The 14,839-nt window shown below is 48.7% G+C and overlaps 1 protein-coding gene across 1 annotated transcript in view; it reads right to left on the bottom strand.

Annotated features, from left to right (window-relative positions):
- The window catches only part of LOC143216035 (Fanconi anemia group J protein homolog), a 59,176-nt gene extending 50,277 nt beyond the window's left edge, over nucleotides 1-8,899 (bottom strand). Inside the window, exons 1-3 of the mRNA XM_076438770.1 lie at nucleotides 8,549-8,899; nucleotides 7,868-8,408; nucleotides 7,671-7,782 (exon numbers count right to left, since the gene is read on the bottom strand). Of these exons, the coding sequence (XP_076294885.1) occupies nucleotides 7,671-7,782; nucleotides 7,868-8,408; nucleotides 8,549-8,640 (745 nt within the window). The 5' untranslated portion in view covers nucleotides 8,641-8,899. The remainder of the gene's footprint in view (nucleotides 1-7,670; nucleotides 7,783-7,867; nucleotides 8,409-8,548) is intronic.
- Between the last annotated feature and the right edge of the window lie 5,940 nt (nucleotides 8,900-14,839).

Genomic DNA, 14,839 nt, shown 5'->3' with positions numbered 1-14,839 from the left:
CACTGGGCGGAGAGAAACGGGAGAGATCCTGGAACGAGAAGCGACGGCAAAAATTGCGGAGCATCGGCGTGAATTGCCTGAGCGAAGCGGTGTGGAGCGGAGTTGGAGCGTTGGCGCGGCGGACACGACACGCCTGGGGCGCCTGGCGCCCGCAATTTACCTGCGAAACATTTCCGGCCGAACGAAAAACGGTCGGGGCCCCGAACACGATCGATTCCACGCGAATTACATCGGGGAATGCGCGCTCGGATCCGTCCTCCGACGACCGAATTCACCCGGGCTGCGGATTATTCAAGGCCGACAGTCAATTCATCTACCCGCGGGTTTATACGCGTCATTTTTCATTAACTTCGACGAGCCACAGGAGAACGGACCCTTCTCGATCCACGGAAACCGCCGCGATCCTGTGTCTTTCGTGATTACTTCATCTCTCGAGATCTTCGATGTTCGACAATCTTCGACCATCTTTTTAAACTCTGATGATCTCCAATGTTTCACGACCTTCAATCTTTAACGTTTAAGTACTCGCATCTAGTACTTACAATCTCAAAACATTGAATGCAGTGTTTCAAGCATAAATAACGATCTTCAGTCTTCCACAATTTTCCAGTTTTCCGAGATTTCGTTTGCGGGGACGGAGACCACATGTCTGCAGCAGCTGATCGTCCCTAATGTTCTAAACATAACGCAGTTCCTTTACGAATATTATTAGAACAATAAATTATCTTCTTGGAATACCTTGTCGTACTTCGAGTATAAAATCCAAGATTATGTATTCACTTGTACAAAATCATCTAATACCACAAATATGGAAATGCTTTGATGATCACATGAAAAGCTGGTCTTCACGAATTGCGTGAATTAAAGATTTAAATGGTCGGTCTGGATAAATTGCGTGAAGACTGAAATCGACGAAAGCGGGTAGCAGTGGATTGAAAATTACGCGAATCGCGTGGCCCTAATCGAAACGATGGCAGTCGAGTTTCGGTGTGGAGACAAAGGAGGCCGTGTTCGGGTAGCAAGCGAATTTCTGGAACGGCGGATTAAAAGAATCGGCGGGGCGCCGTATCTGCGAGAGATCCTAGTCGGAACTGGGTCCCGGCTATCTGGAATCGTTAGGCCGGGGCCCTAGAGATCCTGGAACGGGCGATTCCAGGACGCCGAGGGGGCCCGAGCGAGAGAGAAAGAGAGAGAGGGCTGCACGATCTCTTCTCCAGAGCATGTGGAATTATGTAAGATCGCGGGTCGTCTGGAATTCGCATGGGCGGCGCCCTTTTTGAATCGCGAATCCTTTCTCGGAAGAAGAGAGACGGATCTCCTGGCGTATCCTGCCGGCCGGGAGGCAGCCGAGCGTGCAATCGCGGCTAGTCGATCGAGTTCCCCGTGCCCGACAACCTGGATCCAATGATATATCAAATCGATAGGCTGAGGAAGAAAAATACCTGGGAGGCCGGCCACAATTTAGAGCATAACTCCGCGGTCAACAAAAACCAACGTGAACGCGCGGCTAGGAAAACGTGGACATTTGCGAATTGAATAAAAATGCTTTTACTGAAGACATTCATTGAAAGAAATTAAAATAAGGAAAACTGAACCAAGAAAGTTCAGAAAATAGAAACGCGCAGGAGCCAGATTGCAGTCTAGAGTGACTCGTGGTCGAATACGAGGGAAAATTAATTCCAGGAGTTGCGGAGAGAGAAGGGGAACAGCAAGGAGGCCGATTAGAATAGGGAGTAGAATCGGGAGCAGAAATTTCTGGAATAGCTAAGTCCGCGAAGGAGGAGTCAAAGAGGAGCCGGAAAGAGCAGAGAGCGGTCCGCGGAAACCGGCGCGGCGAATCGACGTCGAACGACGAACAAAGAAAGAAAAGGAGGCCGCGAGAAAGAGGGAGAGGAGGAGGAAGCCGTATAAAAGAAGGGGCGCAGAAAGGGGCCCGAGAACGTTGGGGACCACCCGAGAGAGGAGTTCAGGACTGGTTGGGAACCGGCGGCGCACGCCATACCTTTGGGGGGTCCCTTATCTTCCGCGTCTGCTCGGGACCATCCGGGACTGGCAAGACCTGTCCGCGAACCTTCTGCTCCCGCGAGGATTCTGCATCCTATTATCGATCAATAGCTACATACACTCTTGCATAACGCTTCGCCGTCGCGGAGCCGGCTTTGCTTTTCGAACGAGCAGGTTTCGATTCACTGGTTCCCGAACGAAACCGAAAATCGGTTCACAAGAAACAAAAATTAGCGGATACATACGTCTCTCTTGATGTTAAGAACAATTAATTTCTATTCACCAGTTTGGCGACTTCTCGCGACACCAGGAAGCAAAATGGCGCCTCTCTGGAGGGCCTGAAGAGTCTCCAAGGCCTCCGGTGCCGAAGCAATTGATCATCGCGGTATATTACGTCTGAAAAGTCCAGGCCACAGTCCTCGCAATTACCGGGGAATCCTCGCGAACAAAATCGTTCGTTGAAAAGGCGGAGCGTGATGCGTCGACGGTCTTCCGGGACACCGGGGCACCTAGCATCATGCGAAGGGAAAGGGGATCGCGAGCAGGTCTGAGGAATATAAATTTCGAAAGTTTATCGCGGAATCGCATGCAGGCTAATGTCGCTTTATTACAGCGTCGAAAGGCGACGTCGACGTCGAAATAAAGCGTGGCAGCAGCGTACGCGAGGTATCCCCCTTTTTCTCCCCATGGCATCATCAGGCAACTTGCTAACCGGCAATAATTATCGGTGAACTATCAACAGAATTATATATTGTGCGCCCGCGAGTCGTCTTTGCGCTTCAGCATGCAACAAACTCCGCGGAATACGCGGCCCTCCGTGAACGCTCCGACATTAATAACGCGAAATGGTCCCCGAGGAGGTACCGGCCGTGGTACCGGCCTAAGAGCGACCCGCGAGCCTAATCGCTCGTTCGAGGACGACTTCCCGAAAAAAAACACCAACAGACGTGTCTCCCGTAGCGAGTCCGTGTTTAACCCGTTTGCATCATGTCCAGCATTTTTTAGAAATACTTCCTTAACAATTTCAGTAGGTGGAAAGTAATGCATTGATACTATTCGATTTTTTTTTTCAAATTACAGCCGGCCATTGCAAGGGGTTAAGTGATGGTAGCCAGAGACCGATCGGTTGAGATCGGTTTCGATCCAACGTTGCGATCCGCGAAAAAGGGAAGCAAGGGCGGCAGCATCGCAAAGGGAGAGAAGGGAGAGCAAGGGGAGAGAAAGAGAAAGAGAGAGTGAAACGGTAGTTGAGAAATGGTGCAGGGCTACCCGCAGAGCACGCTACTTGCTGTGGCAGCTTCACGAAGGAAAGACAAAGGAGGGCCCACGCTTTCATCCTTGCCGACATTAAGGTACCTACCGTATACGCCCTTTTGGGACACAATAAGGTCCGCATGCGGGTCCAACGGATCTCACGTCTTCTACGTACGCGCACGGCTTTCTTCACAATGAGAATCTCTCTCTTTCTCCTCGACTGCCCCCTCCCTCTCCCCTCTCTCTCACTCTCTCCCCCAACCCCCTTCTACTTGTCTTTCTATCGTTCGATCTCTTTTCTATACACTGCCGCCCTCTTTTCGCTCCCTTTCGATTTTCTCTCCGCTTTTGTTTGTCCTCGTTCGCTGTCTAGCCTCGCTGCCTTTCCTCCTCCTCCTCGGCCCCACTGCCCCCTCGATTTCGGAGCATCTTCGCGCCCCCTCCTCCGCCACGGTATCCCCTAAGATTCGGCCAAGAGTCCTCGCGAATAATTGTCCCCCTTCGACCGTGAGAAACCGAATCCGATCGCGCGAATCGACACTCCGCTTCAGGATTGTCGCAACCTCGCAGGTTCAAACGCGGTCAAACCACTGCAAACCGGGGGGGTTAGCGGGCATCCGAACTGTAGTTTGTAATTGTCGTTCGTTGGAGAATCTGGTTTAGATCCTATCGAAGCATTTTGGAGCTTCGATTCATTCGAGCATGGTCAAACGAATCGAAGCCTGCGATCTTCCACAGCCGATCGCGTTTTCTCCGGCTAATTGCCGAAGTAAATTGTTTTTAACCGCGTGCTCCACCGTCGAGGATCGTGCCCGCCCTAATTATCGTCAATATTGTCCCCTGTCCCGCAATCCAGGGAGAGGGTCGGTGAGAGAGAAAGAAGGCGATCGAGCAAAACTTTGATTGCATTTCCAAGGTGCTTCAGAATAATAACCTTTCCATGGCGTTTCACTTCCGCGAAATACCGGGGTAATTGCGGGAAACGGGCCTCGAGGTCTGCGGAAGCGCGGCAAGTCAAACATAATTACGTTCGAGTCGCCTCGACTCGATCTATCAAAAGTTGAATTGCGCTCGCCCCGGTGTCCTCGCGAATCCGGAGAGCACAATAATGCCACCGTCGGCTCACGGGGCCAACCGGAGGCCGCTCCCGGTGCCAAACAGCTCGAACAGCACCGTACCACGATAGATTTTCTTTGGGATCGTGTTGTAATTTAATCATAGAAGCTCCGACGTGAATGGAGCAGCTAAAAGTAGCTGGCAACCGACTCTATAATAAAAGTGGCGTGTGCTCGGACAGGTAAACATTGTTGCGGAGGCCAAGATTATCGACTACGATGATAAATTCTCTATTCCTGCGAGGACCTAATTTATTCCGGCTCTCGAGGTTTACAGTCCCGGTGGCTAGCAGTGCCACTCGACTTCCGTCTCGAGCGGAGCGTGACACCGGTAGGTTTTAAAGCGTCTCGCGTCGCGGCGAATTCGAGCAGGAAAGAAATGTCGTGCAGTTAGACCAGGGGTTAGGCCTTCTCCTACCTCGCTGTCATGACTAACGCTAATCGAGCCACCGTATTCTCGTCCGCCTAATTACGAATGCGTGCCGCAAAGCGTATCGAGGCATCGAGTGTCAAGCGATACGACCCTGTCCCCGGCTCGAAGACGGCCGCGTTCCTGAATCTCCGAGCTTTTCCTACGACCCAACCCCCGGTGTTCCCTAAATCCCCCTCTTATTTTTCAACTCCTCTGTCCTTCCCGCTGGAATTTTATTACGGGCAGACATGCAGGCCGATACGACAACCTCGGGAAATTTATTGGACCGTTCGGAGTCTAACGAACGACCACTCGCGAAACGATCGAGACGATCTTAACGAGAAGTCGATGTAGAAGTCGACGTGCCCCCCCTTCGGGATTTCTTTCTTTAAACAATTTTGGCGGTAGCATCAATCTCTGTCATTTTTATTTAGCTTGAAAGATTAGCGGAGAAAGGTGCCAATTAAAGGCCAGCGTTTGCTCAAGAGCGGAAAAAGGTCTCGCGTGCCCGATAATTTCGGATCAGTGAGAAGGCGTGGAAGGAAGTCGAGGAGGATCCTGTGCGTGATTCCGGAAGCGGAACGACACGGCGACTGTTTGTTCCAGTCGGTTCCTGGCCGTTGCAACGGACGGGAAACAAGAGACAGACGTCGCTGACGGACACGCGAATTCGACGTTGAACGTCGGGGGAACGTTTAATTTGACGGCAGCGACGAAGACGTAATTTACTTGACGTGATTCGCCACGGAACAGCAAATGGTACCGAATTTTTGCATCGGAATCCCATCAACCTTAACTTCTGTTATTCAAGATCCATTTGTCAGGAAGAACCATGTTCTTTCAACGTCTGTCCAATCATTAACTTCACGACCACTGTGGAAGAATACCGCAGAGGACGGTTCAGAATTTAGTCGAGAAATGAATATATTAAACTCGGGTTTTAATATGATTTATTAGCACGCGTGTAATAGATTTTAAAGCTTCCGGGCAAGTAATGTGTTGAGACGCCACAAAGTGTAGAAGTTCGAGCAGTTTTCGTTTAACGAAAGTTCGAAGGAATAGCCACGGAATCTGGCCCAGATAAATTGCCAGTACAGCCGCAGACTTGTTAGTACATAACTACCGGCTCGGAATCGATCGTTTTTCCAGAGGGAATCGCGTTAAGGGTGGAGGTTGATTGCCCGAGAAGTGGAGTTTCGTGAGTGTTCGTCTAGTCCTATAGAAGAATTCGGGGCCATTCTGATCTTAACGCATCTCCCCGACAGACCTCATTACAGCATCTGCACCGATGTTAAGATCTTGTCGCGATACGCGACCCCACCGAACAGTTTCTGAATCATTCGCCACCCTTGACGAATCTCCGGGGAACGACTTTCCCTGGCCGGATAAGAGATTGCCGATGAACCGTGGTCAATTCTCCAAGATCGGCTCGAGGATTAAAAAGTCACGAGGATCGGTTTCTCGAAAAGAGTCGGGTCACGACGGAGAATGATAATTTCCATGAAAATATCTTCGACACTATTAACCGGCTTACATGTCCTGAATAAATTGCCAAACGAGCGGGACCGGACCGATAAAAATAATAATAAACTGTCGGAGCTCGAACTACTCTCGAGCAAATTACTGATTTTAAAGAAAACGAACCGGGTCTCTGTCTCTCTCGGCCACGAAATACCGTCCTCGCTGGCAAAGTACAGCCAGAAAAGTTCCAGGCGGTGAATTATCATTCCCGTTGCGCAACCACTGCGACAAAGGGAGCAAAAGTATTATGCAAATCCGAAATAATAACCGAGAGACCCGCGGCGCTTTCGCGATCGAGGCCGGGCCACGCTGTCCCGCGAAATTACGTTTCCGACGAGCGTTCGCCAAAAAGACGCGAGTACGTCCCCCTTTCGCGAGCTGGTACCGCCAAGGACGGCCCCGAGGACTATAGCATCGCGAGTATTCGAGTCTAATTGTTTAGGAATTGCGCGAATCGCGGCCAATTAGCCGCATGCACACGACCGACACGGAACCCCCCGTGGAGAAAGGTTGAATAATTTAAATTAATACGATGGTTCGGATGCCTAATAGCCGGTTCTCCGCCGGAGGACAACGGAGAACTTCTTTAATGTTCTTGTCCGCGGCTGAGACTCGTTGATTACACGGTTGATATCTGAGCACGTGATTCCGCGCATGAAAGATCCTCGATCGTGGAATCCTCAGGACTCGCGGTGCCTCCGAATGCGTCGTGCGGTTGCTGAGGTCACGCGACCACTCGACCCTCTCGTTATGATTAATTCCGAAACCACCGGCTTCTCGAAAATCATTTTTACCAGATCTTGCAGACAGCAGAAGACGATACAATTTTTATGGAGACTTTCTTCCGATGCCTCTCACCGATCTCGAGATATTCAACGTGAAAGAAACAATTTTGTAGATCTTATTTGCTCACATCCTATTTTGATAAGAGTTTCGCAGTTTACTCCCCGGCGACGTTCGAATTCTTTAAATAATTAACTTCGTATTCGCGGGACGACAAGAGGGAAAGTTTCCTCGGAAAGTTTCGAACGGATCGCAAGTTTCCAGTGGCGGAGGACAGCGGCCAATTTAGACGCAAGAATTACTCGACGCGATCATTTTGCATCTTCCGCGAATAGCGGACGTTGCCGTGACACGCTGAGAAATTATCTAGAAGAGTTTTTAAAGTTTCTGACGGAGAACGTCGCCGGATCAACAAAAGTTTAATAAACTTGCGAGGCATGGATGACTTCTAACATTGAAAATTCGCATAATCGTCGAATACTTAGCAGACTAACTTCTGCAAATTATCCTGCATAGTCACATAATACCGGGTACACAATAACAAATTTTCCAACAAGTAATAAATACATTAAAGGACTCACCGGAATGATGATCGTGCCATGCGAGAACACCGCAGAGGAGGGCCAGGGTCTTTCCGCTTCCTGTCGGACTTTCCAGAAGACAGTTCTCTCCTTTCGTACAACCCTGTATAAGCTGCAACAAAATTTCATAAAGAATTATCAATGTTTTCGTCATTTCTTTCAAAATGAATCCCATTCGAAGATGGTTACGCTGTTACCTTATTCATCACAGCAATCTGGCAGGAGTATGGTTTCACAGGCAGCTTCACTTTAATTCCAGATATCATTTGTTCATACTGAGGTATCACTTCAGGTACAACTTCATCTTTTTCCTCTTCGCTTGTACCTGTTAGTTCATAAGTGGGAGCTTCATTGCGTTTCACCTTTTTCATTTGGTTCCGATGAAACCATTTTGCCTCCTGAAGGAAATCGTCAGAATCAGAATTGCTCTGCGCTGTCTTACTTCCCTGATTTTGACCTGCATTTCTCTGAGCCCATTTGAACATTGTACGTGTGCCGTTTGAACCTGATTGGTATCCAAAGACCGATTCTTGTTCATCTTCATCTGTGTGCAGGCTGTCTGTGGACTTTTGAAACTGAAGCACAGCTTCTGCATCGAGTCCAACAAATTCTAGTTCACTAGCGCCTGATTCATCGCTAGAAATCTCAACAATATCCTGTCCATCGAGCGTTATACTGCTATCCATCTGAGACTCTGTCTCACTGGAATGACGTTTCCTCGGACCCAATCTGCTCATCCTGTAAGCACAATTACAAGATAAGATAAGAGTTTCTCAAGGAAAATGATATAATAATTCGGGAACAGTAGTGTGCAGAGTCGGTAACGTAACATAACCTTAAACACGAGTCGGCTTGTTGTTACTAGAATGATTACGAACCTGACTTCCTCGAATCGCTCTTCAATCTTTAATTTGATCACGGTGTAAATCACGTATCCAATTACTGCGGTAATTACACAGGCTACGAGCATCGGTCATTGACAATCTATTTACTCAGTAAAGCACTTGACAGGTGAACCACGTGCAACAGTTGCGCCTGAATTAGTCGACGCTTTCAGACAGCGATTAGATAAACTGATACGAACTTTACTTGGCATTAAAAACTGCTCTATGTGTATTATTACATATTTTCTTCCTCAGGAATGTAAGATGAACTCAATGTCTCGCGATTCAAATAATGTAAACACTCTCAGTGGTCACACGACCTCTACCGCACATGTGCGAGCTTTGGAAATTGCCGCGCAAAATAGTGCCTCCATAGATTTTTCAAAAATAACGATCCAAGAAGTTGTATGGCGGAAAAAAGTAATCAGAGAAAATAGCTATCATCGTCGTTTTTTACATCCTGATCAAATTTAGTTCATGAAATTGCTGAATTCTACCAAAATCATTCTAAATGTTAACTCTGATTTTGATGAAATTGAATTATGTTATAGATTACGATATTTTGAACAACTTTTTCCTTTTCCTCTTTTAGTATTCAAGTGAAAGTTATATCTTATTTTTAGGCCCACAAATCTCTACAAAAATTTTCTAAAAAAAATCATTTTCAAGATAAGAAAAAGAATTATAAATTTTCAAAATTGTTTGCATGAATTTATGAGCCCGAAATTACGATATAACTCGATATCTTTCGATATCTTTTTGTCATTTGGGGCTTAGGTAGAAGAGAATCATAGAAATAATTCGTTATTATATCGACATTGGATTACTAAAAAATGTCTCAATTTAGCCGTTCACAAGCCAAAGCAAATAAAATTGATTTTTTGGAGACTCTAGACTTGTATAAAGAGGTTCCAACAAGTTGCGGGTCTGTCAAAGTATAAATGCTATATGTTTTAAGTATATTTTCATTTTTAAGCAAGTAAATAATGTATTCAAGTTTGATTTGAGTTTTGTACTTACGGTTCATGCTGGTATCCATCACAGAATGAAAAATTCCACAAATATTTGCACTACTAGATGTTATCAACGAGAAATACTAACGAATAATGAGATGTAGTACGACGATGAAGAAATATGAAGTTAAGAAATGAGTTGTTCGTGGGGGCATATTTTATTATAGGGTAATAAACAGGGGAAAAACAGCTGTGATTCTTCTTACATGGTACCTACCTCTCATTTACCGTAGCGAGAAATTTTTTGCGAGCATTTGTTACCACGTATTTATTAGAGTTTTGTTTGGACCACTGTGCGGCGACTGTTTACTGTTTTTGTAAACACGTTGTGGACTTCAGAAAGAAAAAAGGGTCTGACTCTGGTTATATATACAATGAGCTTTCAAAATTTTAAGAGAATATTCCTAGATTTTCGTATGCGTGGTCGCCCTCTCCGACCCTTCCGACGACCTTACAACGCTCACTCTATTCGCATAATCTTTCCATTGTAGATATCATCCAGAATTTGCAAATTGGTCCACACTTGCAAACTTTTAAATAATTACCGATTATGGAGGAGCAGGCTTACGTTGCCACGGAGCGTGCACGAATACGGAAAATTCAATTCAGTACTAAATAGTAATACCCCCTCACATGTGGAAAGGAAAAGGTAGTTCAAAATGTGTAGCTGCATAACACATTTAAATTTCATCAAAATCGGAGAGGAGTACCTCTTTCGAAACAATTACCAAAATAATAAGTCAGAAAATAACATTTAACCATATTCTTCACGATTAAGTAAACTCTGCTCGACGACAAAACGGTGAGATCTCACTATATCATTCGAGAAAGGTGGTTCTGCTGCTCCAGTTCTCGATCATCGAATCGTTCCCGATGACGAGTCGTGTACGAAACATAAATTTCCGAAACATACGAGATTGGACAGGTGGAAAGGCCGAGTCCCTCGCTCTTAATTCCGAAGTAGATCCGGCGACCTTCATAGAGGAGACACGTCTCCTCCAGGGAATATAATTTCCTGGTCGTGATTTATGGTTCCCGGTCGGTCCAACGTATCAAACTTCTGATTTACGTGGCTGTTGCTTCGGAGTTTCGAAACCGGCCCCGGTCAAAGAGGGCCAACGGAATTTAAAAGCCATGCCGGCGCGCGTGCGACTGGAATAAAGAATTTCACCGAGCGTATGGAGCATCTCGCACCGAGCCGAACCGAGGCGAGCCGGGGTCCTTATCAAGTTATCCAAAATTCCCACGCACGCTTTCTTTCTCCCGTTCGCTGGTATCGTCAGAAACAGCCGTAGGACGTCTGCGTCACGTATGTGTAATGACATTACCCGGCCTGACGAGCATTTTCAGCGGACGTTCCTTCGCAGCGAACGATCTCCCGACGCAAGAGAGCTAAACGTCTCTTGCGTTTTCACACGGTCACGATGCGTATCTTAATGATAACGCAGATTGCTGGACGAGAGTGCTCGTTCGAACGGTGTCCTATCTGTCTATTCCCCGACGAATCATCGCGGATATTGTGCTCTCGCGACCAAGGCTGCCGTTTCTCCTGGAACAGAAACGCGGAGTCCCTCTCGACTGTGGGAGAAAGGTGTCCGACGACGTAATCGTCTCGAGGCCGAAGGTTCCCGCACGGCGGCGTACTCGGATGAAATTCAATCGATCGTCGCGTCGTGCTCTCCGGGTACGAGCGACGACAAACACGTTTTTACGATCCGAAAATGTGATTCACTCCTCCCGGTTTCCGGCTTTGCGGCGCGTCTCGCCGCACCGCGCCGGCTTTACACTCGACGTAAGATCGCGTCGGCCGTGAGCTCGCCCAGCCACTGGACTGTAAGTTATGCACACCCGGTACGATGCCCATAAAACAGGCCGGAGGGTCCCACGGAGTCATTACTGGAAAGTGTGGCAAATTGCGTGTAACACCCCTCCCGAAACTGACAAAGCACCGGACGGGCTTTATGCGTCGCTAACCGCGCGACGTTTCGACTGCCGGGATTCAACTCTTTTCCGGGATCGCGGGGCGGGAACGCGCGCGCGTTTGCCTGGTCTGGCTACCTGTCACAGATCGGCGAAACGACGACGGGAGTATCGAACAGCGATCGGGAGATCGGGGCAATTAAGCGCGACAAACAAACCGGCGGAACACGATGAAAACGGAGGCACACACGGGACTACGGGACCCGCGTGCGGGCGGCTTACGTTTCGCGCGCGAATTTCCAATTTGTCACGCCCGTCCCTCTACGCCGCTGACGAATAACACCAGCGGTCATAACAACAACAACAATCGCCACTTCGATAAATTAACACGGAGCACGTCCAATTAATCAACGGGAATGGTGGGGTGGCGGCGTGACGCCGGCAAATTATATCGTGTGTCAATGCGTCCGGGTCTCCGAACGAGGAATTCCTTCGACAAAAGCGTCGAAAATATTTCCGATCGGTTCGGGGCACGAGAAACGGGGAGAAATTATGGGCGCACATGGGTGGGGACGAGTGAGAGACAGAGATAGAGAGGAGAAAAGGAAAAAAAAGAATAGAAGGCAGAGATTCCCCTTGATATCCCGTGGTCACCCTATGCGAATCCGGGGAATCAAGCTTTCTCGTGTGGTCACGAAACCTCCTCGCAGCACCGGCAGCCACCGGAGAGAAATATGAAATATAAATAAAACATATTCTTACCGGCGGCAAGTGCAATAAAAATGCGGGGAGATCAAGAGGGATGCAAGAGGAATACGTAATGGGGTCTTCTTTTCTGCTCTGCCTCCCCTTCACCGCTGCTCTCTATCTCGTATCTCTTTTACCGGTCGACTGTGCCCTTCCTCTCTACCGCTCTTCGGTTTTATTCTCGCCCTTCTACCCGACGAATCGCTCGACGGAAGCCGAAAACACGCTGTAAATCTCGAGCCGCGTGTGATAAGCCTTCGTACCGGATGAACCGATTTACTCTTCTCTATAATAATTGTCCCACTCTTCGTTCACCTTCGCTTCGTATTTTAATCCAACTGTAGCTAGACCTTCGCTAACAGATTGAGTGTTGTTTAACGAAATATTCCGTTTAAGAAGATGTCGATGTTCTTCCGAGCATGGAGCAGCCGAGGAGGAACGCAGAGCTCTCTAACTGCTTTACGGCCGTGGAGTTGTTCGACGCGGATTTCCATCATAATGCACGCGACTCCTGATTGTGCGAGGTCCTCGCGTAGGTCACCGGTGACCCGTTCAGCTCACGGACTATTACTCGAGTTCGCAAGGAGGGGAGGGGTCGCCGAAAGAGAGAAACAATTCCATAAATGCCCGGTAGTATAGACCGGTGTTCGTCACCGAGGGTAAAGCCGGCCTGGTCCCGGGGCAAACAAGCCAATAAACCGAACAAACGGTCGTCGGGACTTAATTAAGGAATGGCGACTGCATCTCCACACGGCTGGCCGTGCCTTCATTTCGTCCGGCAGCTTTATCGCCGGTGCTTATCTATCGGCCGTGAGATAAGATAAAGAGGGGTCAGAGTTCACGGGGGTAGATAGCCACCCCCATACGGACGAAAGTTTTCGGGGATGGAAGAGAGCACCATATGCGAGAGAACGGTTTCCCAGCGTAGTAGCCCGGTTGGAAAGAAAGAAGGGTCCACCTCTATCCTTTCCTTCCGCTTCTTCTCCTCATCGAGACTTTTCCTCTTTGTTCTTACGGGACGGGAAAAATAGACGTGCGCCCCGGCGAGACACGGGGGAGGCGAGGTTGGGGACTCGAGAATCGAGTACGTCGTGTCCAGGAGCACGGCTGAAAGTAAAATAAAAGAATCATGCTGGCTGGGGACCGAGCGAAACTGTCCATGTGTAGCCCGTGCCAGCTAGCCCCCGACGGGATGCATATGTTTTGTCCAGGATCACCCTTAAAGTCCGAAGGATTGTTGCCGAAAGGGATACGAATCTTTCTTCCGGGGCCGAACAGCTTCGACGACGAACGCGACTCGATATCGTGTACCGATCTCGAAACCGAGAAACGGGTGTAAAGATTTCTCGTCGACGCGACGGAATATTTCCGTCCAAGAAACAGACTCGAAAATTTTGTAATTTTTGAACGAGTTCGAAGCGCACGGCATTCCGGGCGGACGCCGGATCGTAAAACGGCGGGCGTTTCTGGAATTTTAAAACGGCCCCGGCTCGAAATATAAAATACCAAGTGGAAAATCGTAAAAGAGGAAAGTTCCCGGACGTGGAATTCGTGGAAACCGGGATTGTTCCCGAGCGCGGAATCCTTCCGTAGCGCAGGACTACGGGTTTTCTTTCGGTGAAAGGTAATTATTAGCTACTCGGTCCGATCCTTATTGCGCACCGATGGCGAGGGTCGCTAAAGGTGGGCTCGAGAGCACCGGCGGACAATAACTTTTCCACGGGGGCGGCCGAGGGACATCGATCAGATGCGATCACGCTGGAATTAGCCGTCCCTTGCAGGACTCCGGAGCTGCTTCGTCCCCTACTCCTTCAGCCACCGGCCGAGTCAGTCTTCCATCGATCTCGACGAAAGGTGGGACCAGCCAGCGGACTTCACGCGTTTTGTAGAAAATTCGAAGGACATTTCTCTGGAGAGTGAAAACGCAATTTCTCTGGTTGATTGGCGAACCGCTTCGATTTCGGAGCAGAGGGCGTGTCGAGGACGGAAAAATGTCGCGGCGTCGATAAGAAGCGGTGGTTGCCATTAAATGGCCCCTCGCAGGGTCTATCAAATATTAGGAACAGTTTCGGCTCCCGCAACTCAGTAGAGAAGGCGCCTCGTTGTCTGACATTCCTCGTACACGGCTGCGAAAGTGAAAACGCGTGCGCGGGGCGGTGGCGGGGATGGTTGGCCCATGAAATATGGATAAGTCTGGTCTCGCGCCACAAAAGAAAGCGTCACGGCGAATTAATCGGCCGGCGAGGAGCACACGCGAGATGTGTGATTTAATAAAAAAGCTTCCCGTCGACGGCGAAGGGGTGTGGAAGCGGGCCGACGAACCCCCGTCGCGTAATAAGTTTAGTTTCTACGACGGAACGGCCATAAAGCAGGACGTGTGCTCCCAGCGTGGTGCCTTGTTCGGATTTCGCGGGGACATTAGAGGGACATTTTTTCTTTTACGACTCGCGCCGCGGAGACATTGTTTCGCGGGATGCGACGACGACCCTCTGAAACGCCTGTAAACATTGCTTCGCGCCAACAAGGAAACACGAAAAAAAACATCCTCGAAAAATTGATTTACCAAATAAATAAAAACATTCTTTCAGTCTCTAGAAAAATTCGC

The sequence above is a fragment of the Lasioglossum baleicum genome, chromosome 14, assembly GCF_051020765.1.
Source record: "Lasioglossum baleicum chromosome 14, iyLasBale1, whole genome shotgun sequence".
Lineage (NCBI taxonomy): Eukaryota > Metazoa > Arthropoda > Insecta > Hymenoptera > Halictidae > Lasioglossum > Lasioglossum baleicum.
Note: the sequence above shows the minus strand (reverse complement) of the source record. Positions and strands in the feature narration are given on the sequence as shown.